The sequence below is a fragment of the Trematomus bernacchii genome, unplaced genomic scaffold, assembly GCF_902827165.1.
Source record: "Trematomus bernacchii unplaced genomic scaffold, fTreBer1.1, whole genome shotgun sequence".
Classification (NCBI taxonomy): Eukaryota; Metazoa; Chordata; class Actinopteri; order Perciformes; family Nototheniidae; genus Trematomus; species Trematomus bernacchii.
The window spans coordinates 1,106,608-1,124,111 of record NW_022988082.1 but is presented as its reverse complement, the minus strand read 5'-3'; the positions used below and the strand labels follow the sequence as shown (position 1 = coordinate 1,124,111).

Below are 17,504 nucleotides of genomic sequence, written 5' to 3'. Positions count from 1 at the left end.
GTTAATTTCAAGGCAGAAGTGCAAAATTCCATTGATAATGATGTGTAATGACGTCTACATGTCGTACAAATTGTCAACTAGGTTACCTGTCAACTAAGTTACTACAGTTATTACAGTACTGGGTAACTCAGTTGACAGGTAACCTAGTTGACAATTTCCCTATTTTGACCCATCATTTCAATGGTAGGCCTTGCCTGGATGACCACATGTCATTTTCTTGAACAGGTTAACATCACATTTGCACATATAATTGAATTAAAATCATTAAACAATTGTAAACCATAACAATGTACGTAACATTGTTGATTGTCAATGAGTATATTAATTGACCATGTGCTATTATACATAAAATATTGTAAAAATGTAGAGGACAATCACCACAGTGTGTTCAAAATGTCTGCCAAAGAGGAACATGGCATCATGTGATGCTGGTGACATGGTATTGGGACAAACAATTTTTGAGTTAAAGGGGGAAGTTCTGTTAGTAACATAGTTGACAGAACTTTTGCGGACATTCATATATTAAGATATTTAAATTATTTAAAGGGGGAAATCAATTAAAAATATGTTATTATTCTTTAGTATTTAGACTTTTGAAATAAATGAATCATTTTTTAAATTTACTTTAATGGTTTTTATTCATTATTTTGAATCCAAGACACCCTCAACTGAAAAACGGACATAGCAAAAACTGACAATTTAAGAACATCATGACACATTTCAAGCTACATAAAGCATAGGATGCACATAATGTTTGTGTGATATTATAACATGCTTTCCAATAATAGGCAAAATATGATATTTTTGAAGAAAATAGTTAGAATAATTATAATTATCATCAATGGACATGGAATGTACCCTAAATTGTAGAATCACTCAGCAGTTACATACACCAAACCTTCCAGTTATATTCCTATCAATATTATGAAGGCTTTTACAGAAGGGTTTGGTCATATATAATTCATAGCCTGAATTATATAACATTTTATACCTAAAAACATGGTGAAAATTGATATTTTAGGGCTGTTGACAGTATTTTCTGATTTATGGAGTGATACAAAGAGATATCCAAAATCCCTTCTGTAAAAGCCTTAGATACTAATATGACTACAAAATGAAACAATAATTTTGATCCTGGCTTTATCCAAAGTTCAGATTTCGGTTCCTGAAATGTGTTAAAATATGCGCATATTTCATGAGATAATGGTTCATTTGGATATTTAAACATGCTATTTCAGAAAACTTGTAATACAAAAAACAATTGCCTTATTGTAAGTAATTAACTGGAGAAATATTTAGCTGATATCTTTAAGTTAAAAATACCCTATTCACCTGGGGTGTCTCGCCTTAATTAGATGTTTGATAAGTGCAGATCACATAGTAAAACACGTACATAGATACATTATTTTGTATTTTTATTAAATTCGACAATGTCAATTTCACTTTCCACTATGTCCACCGTTGTTTTTCACAACCAATGGCAGAACTTTATTGAGGCCTGTAATTAGTCAACTACAGGTCTCTTGAGTCAGTCTTTTTCTTCCAAAAAGCTTGTGACAAGATGTTATTGCTCTTGGGGCATTAAAAACAAGATTTTAACTTTAGTTTTTTATATAATATCTGCATTTTCTATTGTGAAAAACTAAGTCTTAGTTATTTAATATATAGCGCCATCTCCTGGTTAAACCCTGAAATTGGAGAATAGTGGGAGGGCCTAACATTCCTGAATACTGGTCTTTGGCAGGCAACTGGCTGGCAACTGGCTGGCAGTCGGCAGGAAGCTGTATGCTGGGGTCCAAAATAAGAGGCTCCATCTGTAGACCTAACACACTTAGCCCATTATAACAGATGCCACATTGAATGGATGAACACATTTCAAGTTGTAAAAATACTTATATGTATTTAATACTAATAACATAATGATTAATTTCAGATGATAATACTTTTCAGGGTTAGGGTTAGGTCCAGTCTGACAGCGCTTAGCTCTCTGCTGCAGAGAGAAAGAGAATTCACTGCTCTAAACAAAGTCAAAAATCAACATACAGTAGGGGGGTGGGGGATGGTGAACGGTATGGTCAATGTTTGTAAACACAATCCCCAGGATGTAGCGCTGTAACTTCCTCCACAAAAGCAGCGAAGAAGCATGGTTGTCATGGTTGGCCTTCTGTTTATTCACCGTGGTGGGGGCCGAGGGAACCGGGCAGAGTTTTTCGTCGGTCAACGTGTGTTAAAGTTTAAATCTTCCGGACAAAATTATAAAAGTGCCGGTCAAAGGTCTTCTTTGTTATTTATTGAGCTTTAAAACAAAGGAATTACGACTATATAATAATAAAATACACGAGCCTGGCCTCTCTTTTTCCTCCCTCTCTTCTGACAGCGTCAGTGTCTGTTAAATAATAGTGAAGTCACGTTGTAATAACAATAACTTTTTCTGCTTTGCCAAAAGCCACTGTGTCAAGTGTCTAGTGACTATTTTTCTTAGCGGATGCATGTCAATTTAAATCAATACATACAACTATTTTTTAAATCAATAAAAACATTTTCTAAATCCATAAAAGCATTTCAATTAATATTGGGAGTCATGTCGTTACTTTGTTGAGAATGTGGCCATGTAATAAGTGGGATAATTTGCAGCGACTTGGTCATTATGGGGAAAATAACACCCGTCGGGATCCTGATCTGCCTGACGAGGCTCCATTCAAATATAAATATTTGTTAATAACGTTTTAATGAAGTTGAATACAGTATATTCATATTTGTCAGTGATTTCATGTCAATTCGGCGAACATAAACATAAATGATCGTGGTGAAGATGATGATTAAATTAGGATTAAAAATCGAGAGCCGGCTGCATTTCCTCTCGTTCGTTTTTTTCGACTAAACAACATTATTTTGTTAAATAACAACATGGTGATGTTTTGTAAATGATCACATGTCTCTTATTTAGCACAGACTATGATCCTATCCGTGACATATGGATCTTAACAAAGATCCGCTATACAGTAGTACCAGACATACTGTACATCCAGCGTACTGTATCAAAGTTGATTTCACATGAGCTCCAGTGTGGAACCCCACTGCACCCCCTGGTGGATCAATGATCCATTGCAGCTGGCTTCATTATAATTACATTTATTTATCACGGGGGCGGTCTCATGTCAAGCTGGAGGTTGTCTCTTGATCGAGGGCAGACCCCGTGCCGACCACAGCCCTCACGTTTCAAACTGTCCTAAATGAGGTGCTACATCTGTATGGGCATGGCCCCTGAACGGGAACACTTAGAGGGGCTTGGCCTCTCTCAAGATGTTGTACGTACCATTCAGGGAGCCAGGGCCGCGTCCACTAGAGCGTCCTACACAGCTGCCCTTGTTCCCCCTCTTTTTGTCGCTGGGCAAAGTGTGACCTTCGTCTCTACTTTTTCATAGCGGCAGGGTTGTATTGTTCCCAGCCTTCGTCCCCTCATGGAGAATATTCATGTTATGCTATATTCCAGGGACTGTGGTGCGCCATTCGCATGGTATGGGTTATTATCTGAGCAGGTGTGTCTGTGCTTCTAGTACCGGGCGGACCCAGTGGGGCGCAGACTACATCTTGCTTCGCCCTTAACCCAATAGCGATAGCCTTAGAGGGCGAAGCCATATACGAAATAGAACTGAAGTTACCTACTGTAACTCCAGCTTCTATTAGTATAGGCGTAGCCCTCTAAGTTCTGGGCCCCACTGGCTCCACGAATAGCTGAAGACAAGTTGTTTGTGTGGGAGCAGATTCTCGGGCCTCCTTCCTATTTATACCGGAAGGGAGCCCGAGGGTGGGGCCCACCTCGCTGGTGGGCGTGGACTACAAGTGTTTCAGTGCTGCGCGGGTGCGCAGGGAATTACCCAATAGCGATAGCCTTAGAGGGCTACGCCTATACTCATAGAAGCTTGAGGTACAGTAGGTAACTTCAGTTTTCAATTCTGACACAAACGTCCCAGGTAGGCGGGACTTTCAGGGGTGCGTCCCCATTGGCTACTCAGTTTTTGAGTGACAGCCCAGTCCTCCAGCGATTGTACAGTGCAGCTGCGGTGCGGTAGAACTAGCTGAGCGTGGATAGAACACCCCCAGAAGAACCAGCATATCAATTATTATAATACTACAAGTGAAAATATATGTAAGTATTGATCATTTGTGTTGTTTGTGCTGTACTATATGGTCTGTTTCTTTATTGTGTTAAGTGAGAAGTAAAGAAAAGCTGTGCTATGAAAGTTAGCTTTTGCTACCTTTAGATCCATAACAATGCAAGCTGAGTAGCCTAACAGCAGGGACAGTTAGTAGCTAGCAGTGAGTGAGCGTTCAGACACCGGCACACACACTCAAACGGACTTGTGTGCCTGACTCTACCAACAGGCTTTCATGATTCTGTTTAGATATGCAAGTATAAGGCATGATAGCTTATTTTATTAACACGCTAATTTGATGTGAAAATCAATGGTGGCTGAGTTAACTTTGTAGGAAAACCTACCGTCCATGATGCCCCTGAGCTGTGTTTTATTTGTTAACTTCATATTTTTAATTTCCTAAAACATTTATTTTCCTCTCATATTAACCTGTTAAGCCCTGAGCCTGTTTTTCAGGTCTCAGGCTCGAAAATGACATTCCCAGAACAAATGACCATATCTTCCCTTCTAAAAGGGTTAAATTAATAATCTTTTTTCTCAAAGTAATGATAAACCTGTGAGTTGGATGTAGAAAAGTCAGAATCAATATAGATGTTTTTTATTTTAAAGAAAATTCAGATTTTACATAGTAAAAAACTGTAAATTATAGTGTCCGTCCAAAAATTCTTTTTTACTTATAGTGAAAACCACCCTTGGATGATGGGTTAGTAGACTAAATGCTTTAGGAATCCAAAGTACAACATATAATAAGTACCCTGTATCAAGATTGATGCAAAACAAGTGACATTTGACCTTTTTAGAGAGATTTAGCAAAAATAAACCACTTCTGGGGTCATTTGGGTGGATTTTCCATATCTCTGGCCCCCCTTGCTCGATTTTGATGGTTGACACCATAGACTGTATATATAAATGGACGTAGGGTCCGTGACGTCACCCATAGGATTCTGCAGAGTTGCCGAGAAGCCATTAGTAGGCGGAGTCGGCCACTAACGGCTCGACAGTGACGTCAGAGTTCCACTCCCGCCTGCTCCAAATAAGGGCAAAGAGGCGGAGCCGAGGCGGGACCTGCTGCCTCCGAGCTGGAAGTTCCAGAGCTAGCTGAAGCTACCAAACTAAGCTAACATGCTCCCCATCTGCACACTGCCGTCGCATTTTACGTTTCTAAGGTAAGCGGACATGAAACTATTCAGCAAAACTATAAATAATAATCTAAGTTATTGAGTTTTTAGCATAATACTTCAGAATCTTAAAATCCCTTAACGTTTGTATGCAATTGTGCTAAATTCAACACTGGAATCAAGCAAATATTAATATGTTTGCATGACATTAGTTATTTATATTTTGCTGTCATTTAATTATACGTTTAATACATTTAAGTCAAGCTAAGGTACATGTGATGGTAGCTAGTTAGTGCTCTTACCTGTGAGGCCTCCTCCAAACAGCATTATAACCAGACTGTATCATTAAAACTACAAGTACCAGTTCTAGATCCTTGACTTTAGACAAACAATTCAAAAGACAAAATGTATTTAAAGACCAATCTTTATTTGAAGGTGCCTCTTAACCTGAGATATTAGTTATACAGTAATAGTATTGACAATCTAAAAAAACTGAGCAACTCAACAGTCAACTTTATATTTCTTATTGTATAAAGCATTTATTATTTTCATTTTTCTCATATTCAGTGTGGAGTGTGGACGGATTGAGACAGCGTGGTGTCCAGAGAGCTGCAGAGACTTCAGGGAGAAACCTCCGTGTGATGGACGTCCTGTCTGTTGGTTTGGCCGGAGAGGACTGAGGGTCTTTCCTCTGTGAAGAGGACCAGGCCTGATGGAGGAGACCATGCATAGCTGATACCACCTGCACAGGCCTAGTCTGTCACTTTATTTGACTAAATGTGTTTACTTATACATTTAATAGGTTTACACCTTCTGTCCATATGTGCTTTTTATTTAAAACATGTTTGATTAACTTTTGGTTCACATTTCAATAAATTGTATTTGTATTTGCACTCCTTTTGTCCATTATTCTTACTGAAAATGTTAGATTACACATTTACATCCGACTGAAGATTGGCCCCATTTATTTGTGATGTTGCAAACTCTGCGGTACAAGGCACAGGTTGTGAAGCTCATAAAGTGAGGCAAATAGAAATAATCAGCTGATGGAGTGTAGATGTGGAAATAGGTGCATCCGATCAGCTGACTGTGTTTTCACAATAAAAGTAGTTTCTTAGTGAATGGCCTGTACTGGTCTTAACATCTCATAACATCAGCTTTTAATTTTCCTATTGGATGTTTTTCTTGACCCTCAGAGAAAGAGGAGATGCTGAGTCGTGTCTTTCAGGCATGTCCTTTCCTAACAAAAATTACAGGAAACATAAAACATAATATTGCAGAACAAGTGTGTTATTTATGAAAGAGGTGTGTTTGTGTTTTTAGGGGCTGTAGATATAATTATTTTGTAATTGTAATGTTTTTTTTTATTTCAACAGTGAGCTACAAAGACAATCAGATTATGAATGAACAGTATGAAATTCATCAACATTGAAATGTAACCCTTTGCATGGAAAACCCCTCAACTTCACTGATGTGTAGGTGATCTAGTATTTAGTATTGTTTAATGGAATGTATATCAGTGTATTAAAGTCAATACTTCATTTATTTAAACCAATATCTTTCTTGATTCTTTGTACAGTATGAAAAAAGAGTATTTGTACCTGTGCTGAAGTTCACTGCTGTGAGGAGTCCAGTGCTGTCTCTCACTCTCTGGTCCAGCCTGTCTGCATCACCTGGACACTTTAAACAAACAGATATATATGTAAAGAACCATGTGTACAAACAATATAACTTATTCTCTTCTGTTGAACATGTTGGATTGTGTATTGCCCGAGTCAGGGTCCTTTTTATTTTACTGTAACTTTCGAAGTTGTGTTACCAATGCTTACTTTTTATTTGATACCAATTTGGTAATGCAATTAATAAAAACAACAAGATTTGGGTTCGTTCTTCAGATATGACTGACGTTAACGTGTAAGCTCAATAATGAACTCCAGCTCAACCATCCATATTGTAATATCTAAGTAATCATCTTGAAATATGACATTAATAATTGTAATATACACACATCTTATTGTTAGGTTGATTTCACATACACTACTTCGACGTTAGCTTGTCTACATACTTCAGCATAGCGGATTTAAATTAACCTTAGCGATGCATACAGTTACTACCTACATAATAAAATATCTCTCTAAGTTACAAGGATGACCTTATTTTATCAACCTCAAACAGAAGCCGTTTGTTCTACAGTATTATCCACTTAACGCTTAACACTTGTCTATTTCGTTTTAACCTTTATATATACAGTCTATGGTTTTAAGTTAACTTGGAGGCTATGATTAGCATCGTTAGCACAGATGTAGCTACCACTCGCTTACACGCAAACCCAAGCCTTAACATTCATTACATAGCTGATTGAAATCATAAACACATAAAGTACTCGAATTTCACTTACCGCAAAACGGCATTCATGCACCGTCTGTTTTAACCGCAGAGCGAGTCACAATAGTCCGATATATAAGCATGAAGAACAAACAAACACGGCCGGGGTCAAGTTGTGTTCCCTGGATGAACTGAGCAGGCAGAGTCCCTGTAGCTTCACGGAGCAGCTAGCAGAGAGACAAGAAGCTTACAGCAGCAGTCACTTGACAGAGCTGTCACTCAATGTGACCACGCCCTAATTTATGCAAACAACTTTAAGACCTAATATAAATAAAAGGGTCATGTTAGAAAACAATTCACTCACAGATTCATAATCATGAAGGTGGAATCTAACTATATCTATAATAATATGTATTGCAGCCAGGGCTAGAAACATGTTTTTTTTTGCTGTAAAATTGGGCATTTTAACATGTCATCGCCTATCGGCCAATATATGAACTGCAGTTTGTGGCACTTCCGTATTGGCGTCCCGGCTCTTCCCCAGAGTTTGCCGCTTGGTTGACACCTCTTTCTGACCGTTAGAGCCAATAGAATCGAAGGGGGAGTCCCCCACACACACACGTTGTGAAGAGAAGAGGTGAGGGCTTCGCACATGTAATTTTGCATCAGAGTGGACCTATCTCTAGCTTTGACATCTGGAAACGGAAAAGCAGTTTGCTTATGGATTATCAGAAATCATTTCAAAGGGACACATTAGAATAACCTATGGATTAACTTCAGCAGCGTTTTTATCGTTTTAATGCCATTGAAGACCACTTTGGAGAGACTACAGAGCCAAGGTAAAAATGTTAGCATTTTTAGCTACCTAGCGTCACCTGTTTTGATGTCCGTTTTTGGTTATAACGTCGCAAATACGTATAATTCAGTGGTAATGTCGATGTCGTTAGATTCTGTGTCACCTCACGATTTGAAACGATGTGTTGGATGGGGTGAAAAGATAAATAATAAGGTTTTGTGAGTGATTTTCAGTGCAGTAAGGTGTTAGCATTTTTCGCTCGTTGCTAATTCAGAGGCTCAGTGTTAGCATTGTGGGTTTTCTTTTGAAAAAATAATAAAAATGATCAGTTAGATGAGTTTCTTCCCGTTACATGGATATAAAACATTCATAGTTTTATTAAATGAACATGCCCTCAGACACTGTTTCCTGCAAGATGTTGCGGCAGTACCCCGGTACCGGGGTCTCTCGGGCTTAACAGGTTAACAGTGTGGATCATCAACCCAGTCTCACGGCATTTCGTGTTATAGTCACGTTATTTAATCTATTGATTCGTGTGCACCACCACGATTATCCCCTTATTTTCGTGTCACACAGAACGATTTTAAAAGCAATGTATTTCTATTGGTAATGTGTTTCGTGCCTGCAACACGTCTTTTTCTCGGTCTGGTCGTGGAAGACCGGAAGCTGTGTGGTTCATAAAAACATGTTCTTACTCAATATCAAGCCACGATTATTGCTTTTATTTAAAATCGTATCATTTCGGACTTTTGTTGCCGTCTGTGAGGAAAAGAAATGGGGCTCAGAGCCTCAGGATACTGAAATCTGTATTTTTAAAATCTTTTTTTCCTTCTAATTTGTTATTCTTTTCAAAATAACACACTGTTATTTACTCAACAATAACACACAATTATCCTTGTTTTTATTTATTGGTTTAATTCGATAATCTCGGGCTATTTTGACGTCCGTCAGGAACTGAATTTCAAAATAAAGTCAACACGTCTTTTTCTCGGTCTGGTCGTGGAAGACCGGAAGCTGTGTGGTTCATAAAAACATGTTCTTACTCAATATCAAGCCACGATTATTGCTTTTATTTAAAATCGTATCATTTCGGACTTTTGTTGCCGTCTGTGAGGAAATAAAATGGGGCTCAGAGCCTCAGGATACTGAAATCTGTATTTTTAAAATCTTTTTTTTCCTTCTAATTTGTTATTTTTTTTAAAATAACACACTGTTATTTACTCAACCATAACACACAATTATCCTTGTTTTTATTTATTGGTTTAATTCGATAATCTCGGGCTTTTTTTACGTCTGTCAGGAACTGAATTTCAAAATAAAGTCCGAAACAATACCAGAAACAGATTTAGGACTTTTCAATAATCCTCAGCGGTGATTGGATGTTTTAGCCGCAATGCACGTAGGGATATGGTGTTTATGCACACGTTTCTTTCGTGTCAGAAAGCACGATTTTCAAAGTAATGCATTTTAAGTGGAAGAATTGTTCGTGTCTCCTCTTCGTGTCTCGGGAAGCCGGAAGCTGTATTATTTTCTAATGTTTATTTTTTTTTAACCATAACGGGTACTTTACACAACATTGAGTCAAACTTATCCTGTTTTAATCCTTGTTTTATTTATGTTAAATTCTTGTTGTCGGTTAATTTTCCATTTTATTTATTAAGGTTTAAGATATCATTAGTCTTTTATTTTATTATTATCATGCTTGGTGTTTACACTTTTCTGCATTTTATAAGGCAATATATACTTTTTTGTTTTTGTCTGTAGGCTACTTAGGTTATTAAATAGTTATTGTGTCAAAATATAGGAAATGTATTAATATTTTATTGTATAATCGGTACAGGAAATGACATAATTCAGAGCACCACCACCGGTCCGGCATTGCTATCCATCCTCTGACAAAGTAAGTTGTGTCACTAAAGTCTGATGCATGATTTAATAATTGGGGCTTTTTTTTAAGCCTTTTCTCGCATAGTTCATCATACATAATGAACTGTTCTAAGTCTGAGAAATGCTTTCGCCATTATCAGCAAAGCAACATTAATGTGAAATTATTCTTGCGGGCGCCTAGCTAGCTAGCTCACGTTCAACATAAGCTTAATCTAGTTTAGCTACATTTATATCAGCTCATAAGTGGTGTGTGGAAAATATTTGTCTTAATTACGGCTACATACTTCGGTGTTAAAGTGTGAGTTATACGTTATCTTAATCGCTTTTGTTTTACACATGACAGTACTAACGCTGCCGAGTGGACATTTAACATATGTTTGGGGGGAGGGGCATAGTCCATGTGCTTGTTCCGCGTCTGAAACAGGAAACACGTACATGAACTCACTCAGTCTGTCTAAAGTAGTTAAACCGTCACAATGTGCATTTAAAAAAGCTAGTTTCACTACATAATTCACTTTTTCTGTTCTCTCCTGCAGCTCCTGTACCCACACCACAAACCCATACACTGATCTACACCATCATAAAACCAACGGCACTTTTAAGAGCCAAACTCAACCTATCTCTCTGTCTATCTACCTAGCTTTCTTATAGTTATTGTCTATCTTTTTCTATCATTCATTATCTATTTCTTCATCTATCTATCTCAATCTTACAATCTGTCTCACTATCTCTGTCTGTCTCATACAGCAGCTGTTTGTTTGCATATCTGTTGTGTCTGTCTGTCTGTCTGTCTGTCTGTCTGTCTGTCTGTCTGGCTGGCTGGCTGGCTGGCTGGCTGGCTGGCTGTGTTGCAATGGCAACAAAACACAACCCAGACCCCAATAATCCCACATCCAAAGAAGGGAAACGCATGGCTCTTGAGCTGAAGCATGAACACATGCTAGCTGAAGCTAAGGTTGGTGTTTTAATCCATATGATCTCATTCATTTCCTACTTGAATGTGGCACTATCTCTTATCCAAAAAATGCTGAACAGGCCAAGAGTAACTGGATTTTGGATCAATGTATAGGGCCTTTGCAAAACAGTTCATCATTACAACATGGGGGGCAGAGGCTTACTAAATAAAGCTTGTTCAACTTGTTTTACTTCATTAGTTGGATATGGTAGGAAAAACTTGAAGCAAAAATGTTCTTCAAGTGAATGAATTTCCTTTTATTTGTCCACTGTCATATGGTATCAGTTTATTAGCAACATCAACCTTACATGAGTTGTTACTTGGTCACAGAAAGGAGCTGAGGAGAGGAAACGGGCACGCTCTGTAGGAGACACTTTACAGTCCCCTAAAAGGGGCTGTGTAGGACGTGGCAAGCCGAGAGGGAGGCGTGGAGGGCGACGCCAAGGCTCAGCTACAGGTTGAAATCCCAATTATTTTACATTTTTATGAATTTACTAAGTAAATGGTTGGAAAATCTAATTAAAACACAGTAATTGCTTGTTGAGGGTCTACAATAATTCCAATATATAAACGCATAGTGACACTCCAGTCGGAGACATTCCCACTGTGGTGTCATAAGAACTATGCTTTATTTAATTTCACAAGCTTTTAAACAATAGGTAGATAATACAAATCATCAGTTATCTGTTGTTAACCCTCTGTGTGATGTTTTACAGTCACATCCCCCCCGACTGAGGGCTTCCAGTCATCCAGTGTGGAGGCTCTGCGTACTGAACCTTCAGCACAACATGAATTTGGTAAATCACAAAAATGGCTTTAAGTTTAAAACTAAAATCAATTTTTAAATAAATTGTGTTAGTGAGAGAAAATAACCTTATACACAACTGACAGTTCAGGACTCGAACGAGGAATAATTCAGTAAAGATATTGGCCAGTTCCATACTGAGCAAAGAAATGATCCTTGATTTTTAGTGTTCATCTTAAATATAGTCATTTACAGTTAAAGTTTCCCATTCTGTTCACAGAAAAGAATATGGAGAGACTCTCTGACATTCTTTCCTCATGTCCTCCTCCTGAGCCTCAAAGAAGCTCTGCCTCATCCTGGTCTTTTCGGCAGCAGAAAGCCTCAGAGCGCTGGAAAGAAGCGAGACCACACCACCTACAATGCCTTCTAGAAAAAGAGGCTGTTGGTCATCCCCTGTGTGGCCTCTGCCACGAGCCGGCTGTTATTAGGTGAGATAACATTTACCTTTATTTAAATTACTTTACCTAATTGTAATTTTTCAGTATTAATGCTCAGTGCTCTGCTATTTCAGCTAGAATGCATGACTTTTGGGATGTTAGAAAACTGGATACCTAGAGAAAACCCACATGAAAATGAAAGTAATTCTAGGATATTATAATCATTTTGTATTTCCTCCCAAGGTGTAGAGAGTGTCTCCCCGAGGAGTGGTTCTGTGGAGACTGTGATGTACTTCATCACAAGAAACAGCCACTCCACAACAGGGACAGTTTAATTAATGGGTTTTTTAAACCAATTAGTCCAACAACGTGTGTTGTTAGAGTGGAAGGTGGATATGACACCCATGACCAAGGTATGCTCTCTCAAACTTGCATTTTGATGTTCACATGTCTCTTCGGCCAGCAGATAATGGTAATTAGTGCTTTTTTTTTTTTTTTGACAGCTTGCATATTGCCAACTGTGAAGGCACCCAACTGCTCCTGTAAAGGCAAAAACTTCACTGTGGTACCAGGCAAGCCAGTGATTTTAATTACCATCAATGGTAAACAAATATATATATATATTTGGATTTCTATTGAATTGTTGTTATATTTTTACTGTTGTGGGCTGAGGCATTGTGCTTCCAATTGGAGTAAAACCTTCATGTAATATCTGTTAATCTTTGACTATTTGTAGATGGAACTGTTGTAAAATGTGTCTTAATTATGTTTATTTACTTGTTCCAAGGGCGTTATGACTTGCATCTGCCACTATATGTCTGTCAAACTTGCCAGCAGCAGTGGACCCCCGACTTGAAAGTCCTCCTTAAGAGTGGATACTGGCCAGCTTCGGTCAGTATTTCCACACTTTACACCTTGGACCTCATGAGCTCCTTTGAAGAGCTCAAGGTCATCTCTCCGGGATTCTCCAGACAGGCCTTTGCAAAGCTGCTGGAGCATCGCACAAAGTGTGGAGGAAGAGTAAGTATAAATATTCGTTACCATATTATACATTATAACATTTCCGTAAATAGACAAAATCACAGCAATTATGTAATTATCTTCCAGTCTGGACCTGTCAACGGAGATGCACTGCAGCGCAGCTTTCTGGAGTTCTCCTATGCCTCGTATGAGGAAGACCAGCTCTGCTGTGGTGCTCCTTTCATCTGCCCTGCCTGCACGCCGGAGATGTTGGCTGTTTCTGCCGATGGAAACAGGAAGCTCTATCGCTTTCGGCGAAGTGGAAGGTGCTGTTTTTACAATGTTGTTATTTAACTTTTTTGATTACTGTTTATATTTCATGGATATATTTGCTAATCTTTTTTTCCTTAGTTCTGATGGCAGCGCCTTTTTTAATGGGCTCTTTGTAGCAGAAGACAGCGCGGTGGCTGCATTTGTCGACAAAATACAGAGATCACTGAAAAATGCAAGTTTTTATTCGTCATTTTACCTTATAGGTATATCACAAAAATAGCCATGTATATCTGACCTAGACTTTCTTCAAATTCAGCTACTTCTCCTTACCATCTACTCCAAAATCAGATAATTAGAACAAATGGTGTAGATTGTGATTCCATTGCTTTTAACTGATTTGTCATGATGTAATGCATGTCTTAGACCCAGGGAAGAGGCACATGTGGGGACTCCCAGTGGACAGCAGCGAGGGAGACGTCAAGGAGGGCTTCTAAGCTGGATGAAGAAGGGATGGAGGTGGCTGTATGTCGCCATGGGTTTCTTTTGAAGGCCTTAAATATGTACAGGGGGGAGATATTCGCCTACCCCCTGTATCTTCAAAAGGAACTCATGCCAGCCAAAGCCAAGTTCTTCGCCATGGATGTGGCTTGCAAGTACTGGCCGTACATGGAGAAAGCTGCAAGTGTCCTTCCTGCTCTCCAGGAGCTGACCACCATGAAGCCATTCCTCAGTGTAATGCATGCTCGAGCCCATGCTACCAAATGCGAGGTATGTGAAATATTTTTGTATCACGTACATTTATATTTTTTATATTTATAATACTGAAGTAGTAAATATCTAAGATATACGGTTTAGTATAGTAGTATGTAGCCTCTTTGCACAACAATTCCAGCAACCTTTTACCATCAGATTATATGGAGTGGGAAGAACCAGGAGGGAGCAGGGATGACCGCCGGGGAAGAGGTGGAGCAGGTCAACAGCTACCTGTCCCGTTGTGCCCTGACAACCAAATACATGTCCAAAGCAGGTGAGTGGAAGGTTTTGCCCTATTATTGCATACTTTTTTAGATGACACATCATAACCTCATTATTGCTTTCAAAAGCACGACTGGACATGCTCACAGTGCATGCTATGGGATGGAACAGGAAAAAAGGTGACTCCCTTCATCAGGCACTTTCCACAAGATATGTGAAGGTGAGCCTCCTATTAAAGGTGTTGTGTCCTTTGTCATTTGCACATGGCTTGTTGTTAATCATAGCAAGTTTTAATCTTGATAAATGTCCATCGTCTACTGTTTATCAGACTAGTAAGAGGCTCCTGGAAGAGACTGCAAGTCTTGAGGAACTCAAGACGGAGCTACATTGTGTCTCAGATGACATGGTGTCGACGTGAAGGAATGGGCATCTGGTAAGCACGACGAGATAACACCAGCTACATATCATTGTCCATGACTGTTTGAATTTACAGATTTGATCCTAAAGAGCAGCCAATGATATAAGGCTGATTTTTCATGCCACGTAATGGGACCCTCACTGGATTTCAGTAGACGGGGACATAATCTTCAAGCAATAGCAAGCCAACTATGTGTCCATGTTTATCTCTGATATGTTCCAGTTTCCATAGTTGTACCATCAATTTGTGTTAAAAGGTGTTACACAACTTTGTTTCTCAAAACCGTTACGTGTTGTGTAACAGTACATTTTACTGCCACTATTATTTCTACAGGAACATCAGAAACATCGGGTACTTCTGAAGACATCCTTCAAACAGCACTGCAGCAAAGCATTGAGGGGCTTTACCTAAGTGTGAGGCAGCGGAAGCAATCCCATTACAGACAGAATGGTATAACAATATAATGTTTTAGGTTGCAGATTCAACCTACTGAATTACATGTTTGGAGTTTTAAACATATTGTTATGCTATAATGAAAATGTGACTCATGTATACATAACTGTGATTGAATTTTAGCTAACTTTACAGCCAAGAAAAAGATACTGGATCAAGTGATGCTTACACGGAGACTGCAAGAGGAGAAAGGCATCCTATTGTTGGAGATGGCGCAGCATTGCACATGGTTGCAGAACATGGCAGTTGCTCTAAAAAATAAGGTGGCTGAGGAAGGTAAGTTGAAAGCAAAACTTAACCTACCTTGTAAAGTATGAGTTTTAAAGGAAAAAAGTCAGCCCAAATCATTCTTGGTCACAGAAATTGGATGGAGTATAATGGCCTTTGCCCATTTGACCCGGCCATTTTACATAATGAAGTCCCTTGACAGTGACAATCATCTTTATGTACATGGGAGAGAATATACTCCATTGAAGTGCTCTGGCCTCGTGAAGCAATCTTACTTTATAGTATGTCCATATAACAATATTTTGTGTATTTTCAGATGTAGACAAGGGGAATGTAGGACTTGGGTGCACCCTAAGAAGGAAGCATGCTGAGGCGTCGGAGAGGTTGCAGGTGGTACTGCAGCAGTACAAGACTGCTTTAGGTCCTGATGCTTCTTTCCTTCAACATGAAGAGGAAAGTCAAAGTGGCCTAAGCAGTCCAGACACCAGTGAGGATGAAGAAGGAAACATCATTTAGGTAATTTACTTAGGAATTAATGTACAGTATCTTTGTTGATTTAGCCTCAACCTAGACATGTTGCTGTTACTTTTGTATTCATTAATGCTAAACATACATTGTGTATTCAAAAACCTCAAATTTGGGTTCTGATCTGCCCCTCTTTTTTGTTTCTCTGTATTTCCCCAGATTGCTGCTGCTCTCAAGCACGAATATCCGCCAAGACTTGATGTGCTATCAGAAATGTAAATACTTTACTGACTTTATATTTAGAGATTGTATTCATACTCCTCAATGGAAGATCACCCTTGAATATGTTGACCATATGACTTTTCCCTATGCCGCAGCATCAGGCCAAACATTTCACTTGTACACAACTTAAATGTTATTGAACAAAATGCTCAGCGTCCCTGGAATGCATCCTGAGCAATGAACCATTCACTTTTGATCCTTTTTGAAACACACATGTCCAAGTATATCTTGCTGGTTACCAAACAACTTAGTGAGCACATCATTGTCCAAGAGCAGGAGGTCTTTCCCTTTTTTCCCAGAACAGGATGCCTATGCATTATTATTTTCGATCTCTTATAGGATTTACCTGTCATTAACTTTATATGACTGCACCTGTTACACTGCAGGCCAATAACAGCTTTGCTCTAATTGTTCATTTTTGTTTCTTTTGCGTTACTTGCTTTTATTGCTTTGTCAGTTATATTTCCTTTTTGATCTCCAGCTATTAACCTGATTGATTGAAGTACTTCAATCAACATGTACAATGCACAGTCTTTTAGGATGTATAATTAGGGACATTGAGATAAACAACAAATAGTTTATTTGGTGAATCACCTCATTGTTGTTCTCAAAACCAAATAATACATTGTTATAAATTGTTATATTTGATTTACACATAGAATGTATATGTTTAATATACATAGTTAAATCCTAAAAAAATGGTTGTGTTGTATGATTTCTTAATACTGTATGTTATAACCTTTTGCATAACTTGATTTTATGTTCTGTTGTCCATGCTTTTCATGTTAGACTAACCCCAACGCTCTAGAGTCAACATACACCCTTATGGTGGCCTTTTACTTGTATTGTGGTGAAACACATAAGTAAATCATTGCCAGAGAGGACCATTTTATTGTTTTAAAAACAATGTTATTGATGTGGTTGTTTGATGAATAAATATAAATTAAGCATACTTCTGTGGTACTTTTTGTTGTTTACATCACACTGCATTATAATGCGTTTGGAAATAAATTCATTTAGAAGTAACAAT

At 38.5% G+C, this 17,504-nt stretch overlaps 1 protein-coding gene across 1 annotated transcript; it reads left to right on the top strand.

Annotated features, from left to right (window-relative positions):
- Window positions 1-11,136: 11,136 nt before the first annotated feature.
- LOC117474893 lies at window positions 11,137-16,762 on the top strand. The gene is made up of 17 exons (XM_034120918.1): window positions 11,137-11,238; window positions 11,569-11,695; window positions 11,955-12,035; window positions 12,264-12,471; window positions 12,664-12,833; window positions 12,924-13,022; window positions 13,208-13,440; window positions 13,528-13,706; window positions 13,792-13,885; window positions 14,077-14,421; window positions 14,563-14,680; window positions 14,757-14,848; window positions 14,957-15,061; window positions 15,380-15,496; window positions 15,623-15,775; window positions 16,044-16,243; window positions 16,412-16,762. The coding sequence occupies exons 1-13, from the start codon at window positions 11,137-11,139 to the stop codon at window positions 15,044-15,046; spliced, it is 1,938 nt and encodes a 645-aa protein (XP_033976809.1). The 3' UTR covers window positions 15,047-15,061; window positions 15,380-15,496; window positions 15,623-15,775; window positions 16,044-16,243; window positions 16,412-16,762.
- Window positions 16,763-17,504: the final 742 nt, after the last annotated feature.

What these genes read in the sequence shown, in the direction of transcription:
- LOC117474893 (XM_034120918.1), top strand. Translation starts at nt 11,137, where the DNA reads ATGGCAACAAAACACAACCCAGACCCCAATAATCCCACATCCAAAGAA. An exon ending in ACATGCTAGCTGAAGCTAAG is followed by an intron (nt 11,239 to 11,568) that starts GTTGGTGTTTTA and finishes ACTTGGTCACAG; the next exon opens with AAAGGAGCTGAGGAGAGGAA. An exon ending in ATATGACACCCATGACCAAG is followed by an intron (nt 12,834 to 12,923) that starts GTATGCTCTCTC and finishes TTTTTTTGACAG; the next exon opens with CTTGCATATTGCCAACTGTG.